Below are 23051 nucleotides of genomic sequence, written 5' to 3' on the forward strand. Positions count from 1 at the left end.
GCCCCAGCCCCCCGCCCCCCCACCAAGCTCTGACCCAGGCCGGCTGGGGCTTGGAAGGTTTGGAGGGGACAGAATCAATTTAGCCTGGGGACGTGTCCCCCACGGTTTAACAGTCTCCAGGCGGAGCAGGGGAACCAGGTGGCTGAGTACCCAGGCCAGGTATAGGCGAACCCTGCGAATTGCCGGGCGTCCTGCGGCCTCCAGGTCGGCAGGGGGCGCCCCCGGACGCGTGGCCTTGCCCCGCGGCCGTAGTGGGGCGGGGCCGCGCTTGGCCGTTGGCGAAGGGCGGGCGGAGGGCTCGGCCTGAGAGGTGGAGTCCGGGCCAGGCAGCCAGTCGCCCTGTTTCTGCGCTAGGCGACCGCCGCCACTTCTTCGGACCGCGAAGAGCCGCGCTGGAGCGCTGTGCGTCTCCCCCACGCAAGCCCGGGAGCCCGCTTTCCTGAGTTAGAGTCCGTCGGCCGCAGGTGGGGAGCGGGCCTGGTGGGGTGTGGCCGGGGCTGGGTTCTCGGCCCTGGGGAGAGGGCAGGGCTTCGCCGTGGGCGGACGTCTCGCGGCGGCCGGGCTGGCCGAGGTCCCGGGGAATTGGGGTAACGGGGTTGGGGTGGAGGTAGCGGTTCCCCGCCGACTGAGGTCTCGCGGCCGCCGGGCTAGGGGCGGTGCCCGAGTTACGGGGTTGGAGTCTAGCAGCAGCAGTGCCGAGGGACCCGGGACCGGGACGAGGCTCACTGTGCGTGAGGGTCTCGCTGTTGCAATGCCGGCCTGGGGCGGTGCCTTGGTTGTGCGGTCTGGACTCGGGTCTGGACCCCGGGGCCGCAGCTGCAGCCACCGCCTCGGGTGCTGTTGAGACCCGGTTGCCTGACAACGCGCTGACGCTTCCTAAGGAAGCCGCCACCCACAGTGCCCACAGACCAGTTGTGCCTCGGTTTTCGTGCCTTGCCTCCCCATCAGCCGCCCTCCGCTGCTTGGCTAAGCCTCCGAAGCACCTTTCCTTTTACTCGGTGCGGGTTAGTGGTTAACGTTTATTGAGTGCTTGTGCACCTAACGCTGCTTCTCAGTGATTTGCTTTGCAAGTAAAATTTAATTACCACAGCCCTGTGAGGTCGGTGCTGTTATTAATCCTGTTTCCCTTCGGCTCCTTGAGCTTGAACCTCTTCTTTCTAATTGTCTTGATTTTGGCATTGTTACCTGGGATTGGAATCCCTTTTTTAGTAAATGTTAGCAATGGGACTCATCTTTTGAGAGGGGGTGGCTCTCAAGATTATAGGATTAAGAAGTTTAGCTTAGATTTTTGGGAAGACTAATTTCTTTTTTTTCTTTCTTTTTTTGTTGGGGGGAGACTAATTTCTAAAGTAAACCACTACCTAGTTTCTAAACACCTCAGGAAATGCTAGAGCCAAATAGTAACCAATATGAGTTTGTAAAAAGCCAATTATCCTCAGAGAGGTTCGACTTTGTATGAAAGAATAGCTTTTCATGTTGACAAGCAAAAAGGAATCCCATGGTAACCAATAGGCTGCTGCTTTCTTTTCTGCATATTTTTTCTTACTAGGAGTAAACTGACTTTCTGCTGGTTAAGTTTATGCTGAATGCTCCGTAGGGATGAAATTTTGGGTCTCCTGCAGTACAGATAACCTACTGGAAGGGAGGTAAATTGATAGGGTAAATTGAAAACAGGTGCTTTCAGTATAGTGTTTCTCAAATGAAGTTTTTAGACATGTGATTTAACTATTTCAAACTTTGAGAAGATTTCAGATTATCCCTTTAACGTCATTCTCACTTAAGTTCTGATTACTTTCCAGAGTGGGAGATAGAAGTGTTTGAATAAATGTTTTGGCAATTTTGCATAACCAAAGGTTATCTAATTTATGTTACTGTCCTTAGTCACCATTAATGATGTATTGTTAACAGCTGCTAACAGACTTAGTTGTGCCTTTATATATTTGCATTCTCTCTGTATCCTGATCCTCAACCTCCTTTCTCCCCCCAGTAACATGGTATTTACTTCTTAGCAACATTTAGAGGGTTTTGTCAAAATTTGTATGTGCCCTTGGAAGTTGCTCATGTGGATGTCATCTGCCAGGAGAAAAAGATTGGGCACCTTTCATTTGGTGGAAAGATCTCCAGATGGTTGGGAAATGAGAAACATAGTTCTGGTTCAGCTCATCCCTCCCTCTCTTTCTTCTAAGGCTTTTTCACAGGCTTCCCCCTGCACCCCACAGCCATATGTAATCACACCCTGCTACTCTGTTCTCCTATGTTAGGGTCTCTTTCCTGACAACCTCTTCTTTTATAGCTTTAAAGATTATTTAAAAAACTGTTAACCCTTTTTTCTCCAACCTGGACTCTACTCTGAATTCCAGACTTATTCAAATTGTTTTCTTGATTCTGCTACTGGGTCCTATATGGGTGGGTATCAGTCCCTAGCTCTCAGTCTGGCTAGACTGAGCCACTGTGACAGGGGACATAATCTTGCCCAAATTTGAGGGCAAGGATCATATTTTATACTTTTCATCCCCCTAACATCTTGAACAGTGTCCACCTTTGGGATGGGAGTTATTTTCCATTCCTAATTCTATAGAGGGGTGGAAATTTGCATTTCACTGGAGAGGGCAAAGAATGGGAGCAACATTTCCCCTTCTCTTTGTGATTGGTGAGATTGGGAAAAGGAATTGGGCATACTCAGTTCTTTCTGGATCCTCTCTGTTTATTAGATTGACTCAGGCTTTGCAGAATGATTATGTTCTGGTCTACTTATATTTTCATCTATATAATAAGCACGAAGGGCCTAAGTTTAAGATTTAAAGATGTTGATTTGGATTATGATAAACAAGTATCAATTATTGTCTATTTGAATCCCAATGTATTTTGGAGGCTTTTTAAAAAAAAGTGAGTACTGATGTATATAAAGACTTTAACTGAGTTAACCCAATAAAATGTACTTAGAATATTCCTTTCCCCTAATGAGAATTAATAAAACAGCTATGATTTATTGATTTCTAAGTGTCAAAGGTGCCATACATTTTGTATCATTTTTTCTTCATAGCAACTCTAGAGTAGATACTTCCATTTTACAGATGAAGAAACTGAGGGATAGAGAGGTTAAGGAACACATTGAGGTCAATCACGTAGAGTCATGAAATTGGTTTCAAATAGGTTTCAATAGGTCTTTCAGTTAAACTGATTTTCTGAAAACTATTTGTCATCTACATACTATGTACACAGCTACTAGGGGGGAAAAAACCTGGTAATAATATCTTGGAAAAAGTGTGAGTGATGTTATATTGTAGAGTGAAGAATAAAGAATCCCATTTAGGTTTCCTTAAGCTGATCTTTCTTATAACTTAATCTTTAAATTGTAAACATTCTTACTTTATTTTGTACTTAGGTTGTATCCATTAATTCAATTTCTGTGATTCATTAAGTAATTCTTGAATAATTTTGTAGTTGAAATATGTTTTATATAAGTTGTCACATGTGTTTAGGAGTGAGAAGGAGAAAAATGGCCATGACAGCTAGAGGATGGCCTGTACTATCACCAAGGGCTTGATGTTGCTGGGAACTGGCCTGACAATACTGCTTAGTCTTGGTGTTCTTCTGTTGAAGATAAGCAATTGCACAGAAAATCAACATCAGACAAAGTTGCTCTGTGTCCATGATGGAGCAAGAGAAAAACAGTACCACTCCATAGTTATGTCCAAACATAGACGAAACATGAATGTTGTCCCAGCCACAAAATGCCAGATACCTCTCCCAACTGATTATGATTGCTGCTGCTTTACCTAGTTACAGCTTCGCTGTGGGTGAGATTTACTAAGATGTCCAATCAAAGAATTATGCTCACTTCCTGACAGCATTTAATCCTGAGCAGAGCTCTGCTCCCTTAAACCCTCCCCCAAATCACCTAATACAAGCCCCAAACCTGCAAGTCTTTTCTAACACCTTCTTAATAAGATACTCCAGAGTACCCCATGGTGGGCATTGACGTCTCGCAATGCAATGAGTAATAAATCCAACTAGTTTAACTATAGTAGTGTTCCTGGTATTCTTTGTCTGGAGGGCATTGCCAGGAGAAAGGTTATTAGTATCTTTGACTCTTCAATTTAGTATTAGAGATACTATATTCTAATCGGATTAGACAGGGCAAAATTAGAAATAATTAAATATGTACTTATATCTGATAAATTTCATGTTTTAGCTATGGCATGTTTTATGCTCACTACCACTGTTTAAAAATGTGTTTTATTGCTGTGATTACTGTTATGTGAAATCAATTCTAGAATTTATAATTGATGTTAAATTATTATAGTACAGGGAAATTCAAGTATCTATAAATTCAAAGTCTGGTTAAAACTAAGAAGTGAACATGTTAAACTAATAATTGTTAACAGACGTTAGATAGCTCAGAGTGAAAGAGGCCTGTTAAACATTTTTTTTTTAGATTTAATGACGTTTCTGTTTAAATTCTTCATGAAATCTTGTAGCAAATTATATTATTATATATGTATTATCCCACCATTATCTTTTATTTTTTTCAGACATAAAATATTTAGGGAAATTAGGGGATTTTAAGAAGTGATTTTCTTTAACTTGAAAACTCTGCTGTTGAACTGTTTTGAATTTTTACTAGGAAAAATCTTTTGTGACAAATTGCACTTTAAAAATGGCTAAAGTATATTAACTTTTCTTGGTTTGTAATATATTTTGCTAAGGCCATATTTTAAAATCATTGTTCTTTTTGGAAGTAAATAATAGAATGAAGTTCACGTTATGTACTACTTAACCGATATAAGTTTCAATACATTTCTTTTAGGTAAAACTTGCTTTTCTACATTTTACAAATTATTATTGTCCTCCAAACATTAAATTCAGTGGATGCTTTTTTCTCTAGCTCTTGCATTTGATATTGTTTACTACTTTTTTTCTCGTATCTTTTTTTTTTCCTCTGCAAATTATTTTGACTGGGTTTTGCTTTATATCCTCTTTTAATTATTCTTCCTTTGTACTTTTTTTCCAGCTTCAATTCTTCTGTTTCCCCCTCAAGTTAACATTCCCATCATTTAGTTCTGGGTCATCTTTTTTCACTGTATACCTTCATTTACCACAGCTTCAACTATTATTTTTAAAATTGTTGACTTTTAAATAAACATTTCTAATGTGGTTCTCTTGAATTTGAGTCTTGAATCTGCTGGACATTTCCATTAGCATGTCTGACTAGCTGTAACTTAACACAGCTAAAGCAAACCTTTCCACACCAGCCAGCTTCTTTTGACTTATTTTTGTCCAGAATTCTGTTCACGTTTAGTTTCCAGGACTTAAAACCTGGCTCCTTTCTTGCCACACATTGAATTAGTCAGTAAGTTTTATGGGTTTTTGAAAGATGTATTTAAAAAAAAATTAATTTCAATGAGGAAAGGATAGATAGTCTTTTCAAAAAATGGTGCTGAAATAATTTCCATATGCAAACAAAATTGAACCTTGATGACCTTGCCTTACACCGTTTGCAAAAACTAACTTGAAATGGATCATAGGTATAAGATGTAAGAAATAATGCATGTAAGAGAGAAACTTATAAAAATTCTAAAAGAAAACATAGAAGAAAATATTTGTGATCTCAGGTTAGGCAAAAACTTACATAGGATACAAAAAGCACAAACAATTGATTAAAAATTGATGAAAAATGGATAAATTGAACTTCATAAAATTTAAGAACTTTTGCTCTTAAGAAGACATCACCACACATGTTTATAGCAGCTTTATTTATAATTGCCAAAATCTGGAAGCAGCCAAGCTAGCCTTCAGTGGGGTAAAGGAATGGATAAATCGTGGTACATCCAGACAGTGGAATACTATTCAGCACTACAAAGAAATGAACTAGCAAGCCATGAAAAGACAATGAGAAACCTTAGTAGTACGTGTAAGTGAAATAAGCCAATCTGAATAGGCTATATACTGTATGGTTACAACCATATGACATTCTGGAAAAGGCAAAACTATGGAGACATTAAAAAGGTCAGTGATTGCCAGAGATTAGAGGGGAGGGAGGAGTGAATAGGTGGAACACAGAGTACTTTCAGGGCAGTGAAACAACTCTATATGATATAGTAAAGGTGGATACGTAGCGTACGTGTGTCCAGACCCATAGAATGTTCAACACCAAGAGTGAACCCTGATTTAAACTGTGGACTTAAGGTGATAATGATGTGACAATGTAGGTTCATCAGTTGTAACATGTGCCATTCTGATGGAGGATATTGATAATGGGGGAGACTATGCATGAGTCAGGGCAGCGGATATATGGGAAACCTGTACCATATGCTCAGTTTTGATGTGAAGCTAAACCTGCTCTAAAAAATAAAGTACTAAAAAAAGACATTATTAAGAAAATTTTAAAACAAACCACAGACTTGGAAAAAATATTTACAAAACATGTTTGATGAAGGACTTGTATCCAGTGTACATAAAATTTTTTTTTACATCTCAATAAGAAAACAGCTTTAAAAATGGGCAGAAGATTTGAAGACTTTGTGCCAATGGTTATATATATGGATATATGAATAACAACATGAAAAGATGCTAAACATCATAGTCATTAGAGAAATGCAAATTAAAACCACAATGAGATACTTCTATATACCCGATAGAATGGCTATAAAAAGACTGAATATACCAAGCATTAGTGAGGATGTATAGAAATTACAATCCTCATACGCTGCTGGTTGGAATGAGAGGAACAGTTTGGCAGTTTCTCACAGCGTTAAACAGAGTTACAGATAACTCAGCAATTCCATTCCTAGGTATCTATCAAAGAGAATTGAAAACACACAGAAGCCTCTGCATAGATGTTCATAGCAGTATTATTATTTAAAAAAAATTTATTTATTTTTGGCTGCGTTGGGTCTTGGTTGTTGTGCGTGGGCTTTCTCTAGTTTCAGTGAGCGGAGCCTACTCTTTGTTGCCGTGCATGGGCTTCTCATTGCGGTGGCTTCTCTTGTTGTGGAGCACGGGCTTTAGGCGCGCAGGCTTCACTAGTTGTGTCACGTGGGCTCAGTAGTTGTGGCTCGCAGGCTCTAGAGTGCAGGCTCAGTAGTTGTGGCGCACAGGCTTAGTTGCTCTGTGGCATGTGGGATCTTCCCACACCAGGGCTCGAACCCGTGTCCCCTGCATTGGCAGGTGGATTCTTAACCACTGCGCCACCAGGGAAGCCCCAATAGCAGCATTATTCTTAAGTAAGCCCCAAAATAGAAGCAACTCAAATGTCTAGCAATGTGTGAATAATAAACAAAATATGATATTTCCATATAATTGAATACTATTTAGCAATAAAAAACAACTACTTACTGATAGATGCAATACAGGGATGAATCTTGGAAACATTACATTAAGTTAAAGAAGCCAACATAAAAGACTACATCTTATATGATCCATTTATATTAAATTTCCAGATTAGGCAAAATTATAGAGACAGAAAACATCTTACAGTGCCTGAGTCAGGGGTGGGAGTGAAGCTGGACTACAAAGGAGCATGAGAGAACTTTTTTGGGTGATGGAAGTATGCTTGTGGTAATAATTGTACAACTGTATGAATTTACTAAAACTTATGGAACCTTTCACTAAAATGGGTGAATTTTATGGCATATAAGTTGTTCCTCAAAAAATCAACAACTTGGGGCTTCCCTGGTGGCGCAGTGGTTGAGAGTCCGCCTGCCGATGCAGGGGACATGAGTTCGTGCCCCGGTCTGGGAAGATCCCACATGCCACAGAGCGGCTGGGCCCGTGAGCCATGGCCGCTGAGCCTGCGCGTCCGGAGCCTGTGCTCCGCAATGGGAGAGGCCACAACAGTGAGAGGCTCACGTACCACAAAAAAAAAAATAAATAAACAACTTACGATTTTAAAAATCCAAGACTTACTGAAAAGAAATAATTCATGAGTTCTTACTAATAATAAGCTGAAAATAAATATGGACAAAGGAAGGGCTCTTTAGAATAGAATGATTAGTGCCAACTTGTAAATATATATGGAGGGAGTGGTGGAATTGGGAAGTCAGCATTTTGCAGGCATCTAGAATCAAAGATTCGATCAATAAAGAATCACCAATTGATGCTAAATCTTGGAAATTTTCATCAGGAGCAGGATATTTGCATGGCCTAAAAATATCTTTTTATAGACCACTTATTAGTTACAAGGAAACAGTAATGCAGAAATCAGTCTTGACCACCATGTGATAAAAAATAACATCACTAGTAAAGAGCAGGTGGACATGTGTCTCTAATTGTTGACACCTTTAGGACACATCACCACCTATGTAATATTTCTTCTGATAATGCATAACCTGAATTTATGCGTGAAGAAACATCAGGCAGACTGCAAATAGGACTGTTCTATTAAAAAGAGTGGGTGGTCGGTGGGCGGTATCAAAAAATATTAGTGTCATAAAAGACAAAGTAAGGGTGTAGAAATGTTCCAAATTAAAGAAGGCTAAAGAGACGTAACAATGAAATGCTGTACCCAATCTAGACTGGATCCTGAACTGGAGAGAGAGAAAAATATGCTGTAGAGGACACTATTAGGTCAGGTGACAACACTGGAACATGGACAGTAGATTAAAAAATCAATGTTACTGAAGTTGAGAAATACATTGAGTTTATGTCAGAGAATAATCTTTTTTTAAAATTTTTAATTTTTTTAAACTTATTTATTTTTGGCTGCATTGGGTCTTTGTTGCTATGCGCGGGCTTTCTCTAGTTGCAGCGAGCAGGGGCTACTCTTCGTTGCAGCGTGCAGGCTTCTCGTTGTGGTGGCTTCTCTTGTTGCGGAGTACGGGACTCTAGGCACACGGGCTTCAGTAGTTGTGGCACGTGGGCTCAGTAGTTGTGGGTCGCAGGCCCTAGAGGGCAGGCTCAGTAGTTGTAGTTCACGGGCTTAGTTGCTCTGCAGCATGTGGAATGACTTCCCGCACCAGGGCTCGAACCCGTGTCCCCTGCATTGGCTGTCGGATCCTTAACCACTGCACCACCAGGGAAGCCCGAGAATAATTCTTTTTTTTTTTTTTTTTGCTGTACGCGGGCCTCTCCTGTTGCGGAGCGCGCTCCGGACGCGCAGGCTCAGCGGCCATGGCTTACGGGCCCAGCCGCTCTGCGGCATTTGGGATCTTCCCGGACCAGGGCACGAACCGTGTCCCCTGCATTGGCAGGCGGACTCTCAACCACTGTGCCACCAGGGAAGCCCCTGAGAATAATTCTTAATACACACTGAAACGTTTAGGGGTAAAGGACTAGGATATATGTAATTCACCCTCTGAATGACCTTAGAAAAAATTGTGTAAAGAGAACAAACTTGTGTGTACAAAGGTAAAGCAAGTGTTGCAAAATCTTAGCAATAGGGAATGGATAAGGAGTATGCAGGTGTTCTTTATACTATTCATATTGTAACATTTTTGTAAGTTCAAAATTACCTCCAAATAGCAAAAGAAACTTTAAAAAAAAGTGCTTTGACTTCAGGGGTTTTTTTGTGTATATGTGTGGATGGTGGTGATGGTTCATTTTCTTTTTTTTTTTTTTTTTTTTTTTTTTGCGGTACACGGGCCTCTCACTGTTGTGGCCTCTTTTGCTGCGGAGCACAGGCTCTGGACGCACAGGCTCCGCGGCCATGGCCCACGGGCACAGCCGCTGCGCGGCATGTGGGATCTTCCCAGACCGGGGCACGAACCCGTGTCCCCTGCATCGGCAGGCGAACTCTTAACCACTGCGCCACCAGGGAAGCCCGGTTCATTTTCTTTTTTATTTCTTTTCTGATATTTTAAAGTAGGTTGTAGGTTTTGGGGGGAGTTGGGATTGAAAGCAGGTAGGCAAATTTCATTCAAGCTTGTTTGAAGTTCTCAATTTGATAACTGAGATTGAATACTAAATGTAGACTAAGCCTGTGTGTTAATAATTAGCCTAAAGATATTCTGATACAGCTATGTTCACTGAAGGGTTTTAAAAAATTTATTAAAAAATTTTTTTTTTAGTATCTGCAACATGACTGATAATTTGGATGAATTTATTGAAGAGCGAAAAGCCAAATTGGCCAGAGACAAAACAGAATTGGAAAGTGATCCACCTTACATGGAAATGAAGGTAATTCAATTTTTTAATGAGTCAGTATCTTAAACATTTTTGAAATCTACAAAAGTACATTTATTAGAATAGTTTTTTTGTGTGTATTTTTCAGAATATACATTTGTTAAAAAGTTTCTGAAAGCAGTGTCTGAAAAAGCTTTCCTACATTTGATAGTTATTGAGACTGCTGGGCTCTGAGAATATAGCACTAATCTAGACAGATGTGGCACTTTCTGTCATGGGCTCAGTGTATGTAATAAGGTATAGAATGTAGATTAATCTGTGCCATATGGTCCATCCTAATTAGAGTAACCGTATATTTTGGCTTGCGCAAGACAGTTCTGCTTTGCTTGTTGTCCCAGTGTGTCGTCTGGTTTAAGCATTTGTCCTGGACAGAGTTATTCTGATTGAAATGATAAAAAATATGGACACCCTAATTATATAGGAATTTTACCCATATAGCTAATATTTGTCATGGGCTAACTATGGATGAGGCATAGTCTTTAGAGGTTACATTGATACTTTGCATGAATCTATGAGATAAGTAGTTATTATTGTCATTTTCCAAATGAGTAAACTGAGGCATGGTGACGTTAAGTAATGAGACTTAGGTGACAGAGTTAGTAGAACTAGGCTTTGATCCCTGGCAGCCTGAATCCAGTGCTTGTTCTCTTCACCGTCGCACAAGTTTGCTTTCCTTCTGTAATATCTGCCTTTTACAAGGAGCTGTGCCAAGGACTTCACATGTATTACATCATTTAATCATAAAATCCCAGTGAAGTAGGCTGAATTTTTGTTGTTTTACAGATCCAGTAAGTGAGGCTTAAAAGGGTTAAGTAATTTGTCCAGGTACACACAGTAGTGGATTCAAGATTGGAACCTTTATGTGTCCAGCTCCACAGTTTATGCTCTTGACCACTCTCCAGTACTTAGGACTAACTGATAGTGTACAGCTTTATTATAATTTCTAATATTATAGTAGATAGGTAATAATCTTTAAGTCTTAGGTCAAGTATCACCCTCTCAATCAGGCCTTGCACTCCCTCCCTCATCATTTCTGGGACTCCTCACACTGTTCTGTTTCTTTCTATTGCTCCTCTGTATCACTCACTACATATAACATAATCTAATTACATATTATGTTTATTGTTTGTCGCCACAGTAGTTTATAAGCTCTGTGATGGCAGAGATTCTTTTGTATTTTTTTCACTCATATGTTTTTGATGCCCAGGACAGTGCCTGTTTCAGAAACTCAGTGAGTATTTGTTGATAAGTCAGTGAGCTAAATAATAGAACATTGCAATATTAAATACCTTTGGTTAACTCCTCAAACCTTACATTTAAATCTCTTCTATGGTGTACCATGTAATTTCATCAAGTTGTTTAATAAAAGTACTGAGATGAATTGTAAATTTTGTGGGTTTTTTCCCCCTCTGATTTTGTAAATATTATGTCTCTTTCAGGGAACATCATCAGAGAAGCTTTCTGAAAACAGTAAAATATTAATCTCCATGGCTAAGGAAAACATACCACCAAACAGTCAACAGACCAAGGGTTCCTTAGGTATGTCATTAGGTGTGCTAAACTGATTTTAAGATATTCTTATCCGGCTGTCATGAAAGAGCTTTGTCTTGTCAGAAAAAAAGGTAAATTTGGAATCCTAGTAAATAACTCTTTCATTTCTGGAATCTTACATGTGACAGTATGGTCTACATATGAAATATAACGTATACTGAGAACCTTCTTCCCATTTTAACTGCTATTGTCTTGGTTATGATTTATAGAAATCATAGCAATAAGTATGTATCAAAATTGAAAATTTTGAATGGAATGTGTGTGTGAGAGAGAAAGTGTATTGTGGAATAAACGTGGTGGACTTGTTTTTATTTAAAAATCAAAGACATATGCTTAAGGGATACAAAATACTATTGATAACTATATTAGAATTGTAAATAAGTTAATATTTAGCTATATTGAGTCTTTGGTTATGGTTTGGCATGAAAATATTTGGGAAACTTTACCTCATTTTGGCTTGTTGGTAGGTGTACATTTTTTTTTAAAGAAAACGTATGAATATTTTAAAAGTGTATCTTGTGAATTACTGATGACGACTGAAACTTTCACATAATGGAAGTCAAATATGATGAGTTGCATTTGGTTAAAGCATTGTTCTCATGTGGATGATTTTTCATGGCCATGGGTTTACTCCTAAATTGTTAGCTGCTTTGCATTTGTATTCCACTGGGAATACAAGGGGATGTTGGCCAAGAAACTGAGCAGATAGTGGGCTCTCTGTCTCTACTAGAAAAACAGCTCAAAGTGAATGCCATCCTTTTAGTATCTCATATATAGATAATGCTTTCTATTCTGAGTCTGTTACAAATTATTGGCCAATATACAGGTTTAGTGAATTTAAGCATTATATTTTGGTTAAGTGCCTTAATCTCTAAGGCACTCAGTTTCTTTATCTGTAACATAAAGAAGTTGGATTATCTTCTAGCCCTAAATTTTTATGGATTGAAAAATTTAATTATTCCAACAGGTAATGTCTGTTGATAGTACGTTCTCTCAAGCACTAAGGTCAGACAGAATGACTGAAATTCTGGAGTTACAGGTTGCTTTGGACTGCGGCTCTCATGCCTTTGCAACCCGGCACAAGTTATTTAAACTCTTTGTTTCCTCATCTTAAGAATTGCATCTATCTTAAAAGGTTATTGTGGCAATAATTGAATACATATGAAAAGATGACTGGCACATAATTGGTGGATAATAAATTTTAATTTCCTGACTTCTTTCACATTTTTTTAAACTAGGTTTTTGATTTTTAAGAATTATATTAAAAATTATTCTTTGACTATTACATTCACAAATGATGGAGAGTTTAAAGTCCAACTTACAGTCAGTGACTTCTCCCTCTTCCTTAATTGGTATCCCTTAGGGCTCTATCCTAGGCCTCCTTTTCATTTCATATACTTCCTGAATGACTCATTCACTCACAGGGCTTTATTTCATCAGTGCGTTCACTATTCCTAAATCTCTATCCCTAGTTCCCATTGCTTTTATGAACTCCAGACCCATATATCTAATATTTTAATATCTGTCCTTGGATGTTGTGAGCTTAGAATCAACATGTGCAAAATGAACTTTACTCCTCTCAAACTTTTACTGAGCTGGCTGCGTGGTCATCCTCGACTCCTCTCTTCCTTTTTGTGTCCCATAGCAAATAATTATGTAGTTCAGCTGATTCTAACACCTGAACCTCAAATAAGTTTACTGTTCTCTAATTCCACAGAGGTTATTTTATGTAGGCCTCCACTGTCTTTCACTGGCATTTTTTTCTAGTGTTCTTTTTGTTTTACAGTCTAGCCTCCTGTACTAAATCTCTGCACTGCCTGTTGATATCCTTCCAAAAACCAAATCTGATCATGTTAGTCCCTGCTTCAAACCCTTCAATGGCTTCTTGTTTCCTGTATGATAATTTTACTCTTTTATTACTTTTACCAGATTATGGTGGCTGTTCCTGCCTTGTGCTCCTGTGACATTGGCTCTCCCCTTGAAGGAAAGTTTTGAACTTGTTCAGCTCTCTGTTTTACCGCAATGGCACACCAGTTTTCCTGCCATTGTCTATTCATTGCTTAACACAGTGTCTGGCATTTTGGTGCTTAGAGAAGATATTTTGAATGAATGAATGAAGGTCCCCATTGCAAAAATAAACAGTTCTGTTAGGTGTGTAGAATTTAATTTTTATGGATTGTTTCTTTTATTGCCAACTGAAGTAATAATTATTTTTGATGCACATTGAATCTTACTAAAGAATAATATATAATTTGTCTAACTTTGTATCTTATTAGCCTTCAGTTACTGATTTCTTGTGTGAATAATTGTGGCCTTCAGATTAGGCCAAATACTTAATTTTTGACATTAGGAAAAATGTAAAATAATTGGGCAACAGAGAGTTTTCCTTAAGTGGTCTCACCTAGGAATTATAAAACAAGCTGGTCTAAAAAACAAACTGGTCTAAAATTATATATTGAATTAAAGCTCTGTGATACCGTACTTTGAGTAATTAAGCATAGTAGCTATCAGTAATATATAAACTGGCAATGTTTGTTTTAGCCAATGAAGACAGTCTATTAATAGTTCATTGTACAGCTGTCCCGTCAGTGGTACAGCTGTCATGTACCACTACATTTTTATGGTTTTGTAAATTCATTTCTGTTAGATGATGATATTCATGGATAATGCTTATCCACTGCGGCTCCTTCTTCCAACATTTATATAACACCTCTCATAAAAGGATTTGAGGAGCATTACAATGACTTCTGACACCAACTACCCATATTTAGACCAGACTTCACAGATTAAGACTTCTACAAGTCTTAATCCCCAAGACTTCTCTTACTTCAGATACCAGCTGCAAGTTTGGGGTCCACAGGCCACCCTCACTCCTTATTTATTTATTTAATTTTTTGGCTGGATTAGGTCTTAGTTGCCACACGCAGGATCTTCCTTGTGGCACATGGGATCTTTTGTTGCGGTGTGTGGGCTTCTCTCTAGTTGTGGCGTGCTGGCTTCAGAGCGCGCAGGCTCAGTAGTTGTGGTGTGTGGGCTCTAGTTGTGGCGCATGATCTCTGTAGTTGTGGTGTGTGGGCTCCAGAGTGTGTGAGCTCAGTAGGTTGCAGTGCGCGGGCTTAGTTGCCCTGCAGCCTGTGGGATCTTAGTTCCCTGTCCAGGGATCAAACTCGCATCCCCTGCATTGGAAGGCAGATTCTTAACCACTGGACCACCAGGGAAGTCCCCATCCTCACTTCTGACCAGCTGTTTCCACCACCTCCTCAAGTTTGATAACTCACTAGAATGACTCTTAGAGCTCAGGAAAGTGCTATACTTATTATTACAGTTTTATTATAGCAAAAGGATACAAATCAGCCAGCCAAAGGGGGAGATACATAGGGCCTGGTCTGGCAGCGTCCAAATATGAAGCTTCTATCAGCCTCAGGGATCTGTCACCCTCCTAGCACATCAGTATGTGACAGTATAGAGTATTGCCAACCACGATGTTCACCTGAGCTTTGGTGTCCAGAATTTTTACTGGAGTTTCATTGTGTGGGCATATGAATGATTGAATCATTGTCCATATGTCTCAGTCTCCAGACCTTCTACTTTCCTGAGGTCAGGCTGATGTCACATGGGTCAGAGGTCCAACCCTCCAATTACATGTTTGATCTTTTTGGTGTGACCAGTCCCCATTTGTGTCATCTCTTTGGCATAAACTATCTAGGGGCTTGTGAGTCACCTTATTAGTATCAACTAAGAGGTATGTTCTGGGGACCTATCATGAGTAACAAAGACACTCTCATCACTCAGAAAGTTCCAGGAATTTAGAAGTTACCTCCCAGAAACCAGAGACAGAGGCTAGCCAGATTCTTTATTATATACAGCATGTACATGGTTTAGTCCGTATAAGCTGATGAAATGGTGTCCTTGATAAGGAGTTTGTTAGAATAACTGAGATTTAATGAAATTATGAAAGAATCAGCTGAAAATGATCTGTAAAAGCAAATGATATCTTCCATCTCTCTAAATCATTTCTAGGCATAATATTTGTGGTTCTTTTATTTAAAAAATTCTTAGACGTTTCTTACTTAGCTCATTTTCATGTTTAATAACAATTATTGAAGAGAAATGCTTACATTCATCTTTTAAGTTTAGTTCAATCATACCTTAGTTAAAGATCATCTCCTAATCCTTTCTCTTCTTCAGAGAAGTTGAACATTTTCCCTTAGACTGGTTGAGCATTATTCCTTTGATTTTGATGTGTTATATCCTGGAAGACATTTTTAATAAATGAAATAATGCAGTTAATACTTCCAACATTTTTTCATACATAAATATATTTTGACCCAACATTCATAGATTTTCTGCAGTGCTTTTGAAATGTAGTTCCTGGCTCAGTGACAAGGATGAGAGCATTACTGTATTTGGGGTTTTTCCCCCTGTATTTTCCATTAAAGAAATAAAAGAAAACATGAACATGGTAAAAAATTACAAAGAACAGAGAAGTATATAGCCTGAGAATTGGTGATCCTCCCAACCTTGTCCTCTATTCTCTCTTGTTAAGCAGTTTCTTGTGTACAGTTTTATGACTATACTGTGCACACATGTATATAGCCCTCTCTTCTCTTTCTGTATATGGTAGCATAGGTCGTGTTGTGCGTTTGAAGATACCACTTTTGTGACGTATAGTATAGGGATGTGACCATGACCTCTTGAGACTAAAAAGCAACTTAATGCATCTGTTGAGAGACCTGGAGCAGCTACTGTCTGCTGCTAAGGTTTCCACTACAGGCTGGCTGTTGGCTACTGTCTGGAACTTAGCTTGTAAATCGTTTCCTACACCTATAGAAAGAGTGGCTCATTGTGCCTAAACTGTTTGTACAAACCACATGGTTTATGCAGAATACCTGCTTTCTGTCTGCAGAGTCTGGAATTTTGGTCCGTACTAGGAAGAGGGTGCCTAGGTGACCAGCTCCCATTAAAAACCTTGGGCACTGAGTAATGAGCTTCCCTAGTAAACAACACTTCACGTGTGTTGTCACAACTTGTTGCTGCAGGAATTAAGCGTGTCCTGTGTGATTCCACTGGGGAAGAACTCTTGGAAGTTTGCACCTAGTTTCCTCTGGACTTCGCCCCATGTACCTTTTCCCTTTGTTAATTTTGCTCTATAATCTTTCATGGTAATAAGTCATAATTGTGAGTATAATGACTTCTGTGTCCTGTGAGTCCTATCAAATCACCAAGCCTGGGGATGGCTTTGAAGACTACCAACACAATCCTTTTCAGTCTTTTTTTTTTTTTTTTCTGGTTCCTTTTTAGCTCCCTCACCTCTAAACTTTGGACTACAGAATCCATCTTTAACGTTTGTATTCCCTAGGTATTTTTTAATCCATCCACCGTTTCTAGGCAATATCTCTCACTCATATCAAAATGCCATTGATCAGCCCTCCAGCCTCCAGAATGCACTAGATTTATTTTAGCTTTCATGCTCTGAAGTCATGTTTTGTAAATCTGCAAGCAAAAAATGACAAATTATCTAAGTAAGAAAAAAGATTTTATTCTTGTTACTAGAAATTATTTGGTATGATTTTTAAAAAGTCATTTTAAATACAATTATGCTCATGGAGACTTGGAAAAGAAAGAATTATAAGGAAGGAAAATTACATTGTTGTAATTTTAAAAAAATACCAGAAAAAGATTAAAAAAATAGTATCAGAAAAGAAGCAACAGCAGAATTTCCCATTGCAGAGTCACTCTAGAGTTGAGACTAAGCTAAAAAATTAGTTAATATAAAGATTTTGGAAAATAGACAAAAGGAAATTGTTGTTTTTACTGATTTTTAGTTGTACTTTTAATTGTCATTCCTTGTAGCATATCTAGTCTTAGGTTTCTCTTATTACAAACTAAATCCCAGACATTCTACCTCTTTGCTTCAGTTTGTACAAGTCAAATGGATCCTTTGTAATAATGTCTTTATAGTTGAAGTTTGAGTACAATGTTCTCCTCAAAGTAGCTGCATCTGTTAAGTCACCTGCTTAGGGAAAGGCTTATTATTATTTCCTATATTTTGTCCTTTGATTATTTTTACTTAATACTTTATCATGGTAATATAATAATGAAAAGAAGAAACTGTTTCATGGTAATTTGTAAACTATTTATTATGAGTGCTATGTTAGAAGGTAAATTAATTTTAAAAAGATTATACACTGTAGTTTTAAATATTTAACCCACAGCCACTATGGAAACCAAATACTTCTAATCGCTGTAGTTCTGAAACATAATGTTAACTTAGAGTCACTGATGTTGTTCTTGGTGAAGTGGCATCACTTCAAATGACCCTAAGATGACACTAATGCTTTACTTGCCACTAGAACCATGAGAAGACAACTGCTCTGAAAAGGTAAGTCTCACCATATTTCTCAGCTCATTAAGTCAGTTAGGATGTCATTGAACAGAACATTTAAATTGTTCCATATAGTTCATAATTTTATTTCTATGACCTACGTCTAATACCATAAAATATTGATACCAAATGACAAAAATAAGAATTAAAAAGTTAGTATTTTCTGTTGCCTAAACCTTCAATTAATAAAATTATAAATAATTCCGAAGGCATTATGTATTCTTACTGTGTTTTAAGACAATTATTACAAATACTATTTGAATCAATAGTAAAAAGCAAATACTCATGATAAATAAAATTGAACTTCGTATGAACGATAATTATAGGTGAAAATGAACCAGATTTTTCTTTCTTTTCTTCTGCATAAATCCACCAAGCAGAGCTGAAAATCAGCAGTAAAAGCCACCTTAAATACATGACTTAAAAAGCTGTAAATTACTTGTTCCGCCGAGTAGGAAAGCTGAGCATGTTGCAGGGTGCATCACCCTTGTAGCATTGTTTTCTTTTCCCCTTTGACACAATAGAGCATCCACTGTGATCCTGTATAACGAGAGATGCGTAACTCTGGTTACTAGTTATTACACTTACTTTTTCTATACAATCAGACCACTAGAAGCAGAAATGAAATACTAAGAATAGTGTTCTTTCTCTATTCTTCCTCTTACTCACGCATGCATTCATATATTCTTTTACACGTTTATTCAGTGAACATTTTTTGAGTACAAGTTGTGTGCCAGGAATTATAAAATTGAATAAACATGGACCTTGCCTTCATTGATTTTATAGTTTAATTTCATATATGATACTCCATTCTGAATGTGAGAATCAAACCATTTTTCTCTTTAGGCTTGAATTCTGTATCTTTAAAAATAAGGTTTTTAAATTTCCTTTGTGAGGAAAGAATGCCTTTCTAGGATGATTTAAAGTTCCAACCATATGGAATGCTTTAGATTCTTTTGGAAGAGAGTTGGGAGCATGAGTGAGAGGTGTCTCTAAGGAATCCTCTGTTATACCCTCTGTCATCAGGAGTTAAGCAGGCCAAAAGTGTTTATGAAGAGAATTCAGGTGTTTATGGTAGAAAGGGGAATTTAGTATTGTATAAAATAGACATCCATTTATATTTATACTACTTTGGCATTTTTGCCCCTGAAATATTTTAGTGATATAATAAAGAAGTGATATGACACAGTCATGATAAGTTTCCATCATTTAGCTGCATTGTGAGGAATAAGGCACAAAAAATGGTAATATCCTTATTGGTTTGTTACCTACAGTCAGTTGTTTCATCTATATTTCTTGTAGCTGACTCTTTAAGGAAACTTTTTATTTTGTTCAGAAATAATATTTTATACTATAGTATTGCATAGTGGGACTAAAAAAAGCAAGAGGGGCTTCACAAATCGAAATACTCATCTGATACCTGTGCTTCTTGATATAACATTTTACTATTAAAAATAATTAAAAGTATGTAATTTGATTTTAACAGTTTTATTGAAATATAATTTATATAACATAAACTTTACCCATTTAAATTGTACAATTCAGTTGTTTTCAGTGTATTTACAAGTTGTGCAGCCATCACTGTTGTCATCACCCCAAAATATAATTTGATTTTTAAACTCTTGAATAAGGAAACCCTACTCAAAATGGAAGTTTTTCTTAAAAAACTAAGATTCTTTTACAGAGTTTCTGTTGGGATTATGAAAAAACTCTGGAAATGGTTAATGGTGGTAGTTGCACATTTTGAATGTACTTAATGCCAGTGAATTGTATGCTTGAAAATGGTTAAAATGGTAAATCTTATATCATGTATGTTTTATCACAATAAAAGTTAATATCCATTTATATGAAATCAGGATTGGTGGCTTAACTTTAAAAGTTTTTGGAAATTTCAGCCTAAGCCATGCAAGGCTCTAACAGTTTTTTTCAAACATGTTGTATTCAGTACCCTGTGATAAACCATAGTGGAAAGGAATATGAAAAAGTATATATATGTATAACCGAATCACTTTGCTGTACAGCAGAAATTAACACAACATTGTAAATCAAGTATACTTCAGTAAAATTTTAAAAATTATAACACGGATATCCTTATAAGTTAAAAAATCACATTATTAATTTTCACAGACTGAAAAACAGACATTAAGGTTGTAGGTATTTTAAAAGAAATTTCAATAGAATTAAATGAAGAAGTAAAGGTAATTGGCTTTTCTCTAATTTTGTTTGCAAGATGGCAAACAGTGCAGAACCATTTATCTAAAGGGGAAGAAGTAAATATAACACACGCACACTGTAATAGAAAGATATCTTTTTACAGATATATAAAAGTCTCTGGAAGGAAACACAGACACAGCAATGTTGGTTGTTTTGGGCAGGAGAACTGGGTGGCAGGGGTTCATGGGAGGGAGGGATATTTTCCATTATGTGAATGTATTACCTATTGAAACATTTCAAATGAAAAATTTATTATCCTGATCCAACTCTCAGAATCAACATGACCGTGTTTCTTCCTACTGTGCTTTGTTACAGGAGATTGTATTAAAATTGAGATTGGGTTGAAAATGAGCTACATTGCTTAAGAAGTTGTTTTCTTTCTAGGAATTGATTATGGATTAAGTTTACCACTTGGGGAAGACTATGAACGGAAGAAACATAAACTGAAAGAAGAATTGCGGCAAGATTACAGACGCTATCTTACTCAGGTAATGAGTTCTACTAACTAGTTTTATGCTTCAGAATTTACCTCCTAAATTTGTTTTCCTAAGGTCTTAGTCATATGCATTAATTTTTAGGTTTTTAATGGTATCTAGCAATGGGTATTGTAGCAAAAGTTAAGTGATACATATACACATACACATTGATAGAGAAAAAACGGTGCTGAGAACTGGTGCCATGGAATAACAGACTCTTGACCTTTTAAGTAGGGCAGTGGGTTCCAGTTGTACATGAGATTGTAAATTCTTTTTGTTCATGTTTTGTGTCAAGTTGTCATGGTTTAAAATATCCCGGTTATGATTTCCTACTACTCTCCTCTGCTCAGCCATGTATTAATATGACATGTGGAGTTCTAGTTGCTAATTATTTTCCTATGAGCTAAGCTTATAAAACTTCCTTCAGCATATTTCCTTAACCACAAGTCTTTGCTTTATAGTTTAATCTATTTACTTTATAGTTTAATCCATTTGCTTAGTGGAACTCTTGTTTTAAGTATATTTTGTTAAATTATATAATAGCTAAACTAATGATTTATTGTAAGTTTTTCTATTTTTAAACATCTTTATTGGAGTATAGTTGCTTTACAATGGTGTGTTAGTTTCTGCTTTATAACAAAGTGAATCAGCTATACATATAGATATATCCCCATATATCCTCCCTCTTGTGTCTCCCTCCCACCCTCCCTATTCCACCCCTCTAGGTGGTCACAAAGCACCGAGCTAATCTCTCTGTGCTATGTGGCTGCTTCCCACTAGCTAGCTATTTTGCATTTAGTAGTGTGTATATGTCCATGCCACTTATTGTAAGTTTTAAAATGCAATTTACTTACTAGGCTATAAATGTATCTAAACAGTCATGATGTTTCTAGTCATCCCAAGATATTCTTTAGTTTTTTCTACTTTATAATGTTTATTCCAAATGTATAAATGGTCTCTTATTTATTCTGATTTGTACATAGAGAGAAAGGACTTTGAATACATTTTACCAATGGTTTGTTTCCCTTGACTTTAGGGTATTACACAAGCAAAAAGAAAGGTAGGGCTGCCTGCAAAATGCTCTCCTTTAATTGTTTTGTTTTGTTTTAGATCGAGTAGCTTGTAATCATTTGCATTTATGATATTGTTGTACTCAAACTAAGAAGAAAAATAGCTTTATTTGTGATTCAGAGACTTTTGAATGGCACCATTTTGGTTTCTTGCTTTTAGCAAAATGACATTCTGTAGATTATAAGTTTCCATTAATACAATCAAGTATTCTTTTTGATTCCTGCTTTACATTTGTTTTTGTTGCTTTCTTATTCATCTTTTAGAAATACTCAGCAGCTATTGTAAGTCCATTTGTTTTCAGCATGCTAGTTTTTGTTTTTCAGAATAATTATAATTGTGCTAATCACATTAAGATTAATAAAATAATGGAATATTCAGGATATTCTAAGATATTTTTGAACTGTGTGCTGTCAGTCTGGATTACTCAATATTTTTGCACCCAAACTTGTGGATTACATTTGTAAATTTATATTGGAAAACAAAGAAAACGTTTTATAAAACTGTTTTTAAAATGAATCTTACACATCCATTCATCATACAACCAACACTTTCTAAACACTTATGAAGATAAATCTGGTATGAATCCTGTCTTCAGGGGGCTTAGCATCTAGTTGTAGAGATAACATTCATACAATTCAGAAAGTGGTAACTCTTAACAAGACAGATAAAATGATCAGGAAGGGGCTCAAGGTGTTATTTTGTAAGACATTATAGGGTAGGTAGAATTTGGATGTTCTAGAGGGTGAGGAGAGGAAGCTTTTCAGATGGAGAGTAGTAGAATGAAGAAGGACTTGGAGGGCAGACTTTAGTTGTGTATGCATGAGACATATTAGCTTTACCAGCCTGACTGAGTTACAGTAGATGTTTTTTTTTTGAGAGTAGTAAGATATGATGTAGGTAGATAGAATAGGATAGATTAGAAGGCAGTAGATTTTTAACTTGATATGTATGATAGTTGTGAACCATTATATCTGCTTGAGCAGCTTGTGAGGAGCTTGATAAATTTGCTTTTGGATAGTTAGTTCTTCATGTTAGACACTGTTATTGTCTTAAATTACTGCTATAGATTTTTAAAAAATATTTATTTATTTATTTGGCTGAGCTGAGTCTTAGTTGCAGCATGCGGGATCTTCATTGTGGCATGCTAACTCTTAGTTGTGGCATGTGGGATCTAGTTCCCTGACCAGGGATTGAACCTGGGGTCCCTGCACTGGGAGCGCGGAGTCTTAGCC

At 37.4% G+C, this 23051-nt stretch overlaps 1 protein-coding gene across 3 annotated transcripts in view; it reads left to right on the forward strand.

The window, feature by feature from the left end:
• Window positions 1-316: 316 nt before the first annotated feature.
• The window catches only part of CSPP1 (centrosome and spindle pole associated protein 1), a 109614-nt gene continuing 86879 nt past the window's right edge, over window positions 317-23051 (forward strand). For 2 of the 3 annotated variants that reach the window (XM_059994737.1, XM_059994738.1), the window contains exons 1-4: window positions 317-464; window positions 10008-10116; window positions 11562-11661; window positions 20657-20760. In XM_059994737.1, the coding sequence (XP_059850720.1) occupies window positions 10018-10116; window positions 11562-11661; window positions 20657-20760 (303 nt within the window). In that variant the 5' untranslated portion in view covers window positions 317-464; window positions 10008-10017. Of the gene's footprint in view, window positions 465-10007; window positions 10117-11561; window positions 11662-20656; window positions 20761-23051 lie in introns of those variants that run through there. The other variant, XM_059994739.1, reaches the window with a different exon arrangement.

This window comes from Delphinus delphis, chromosome 17, assembly GCF_949987515.2.
Source record: "Delphinus delphis chromosome 17, mDelDel1.2, whole genome shotgun sequence".
NCBI lineage: Eukaryota > Metazoa > Chordata > Mammalia > Artiodactyla > Delphinidae > Delphinus > Delphinus delphis.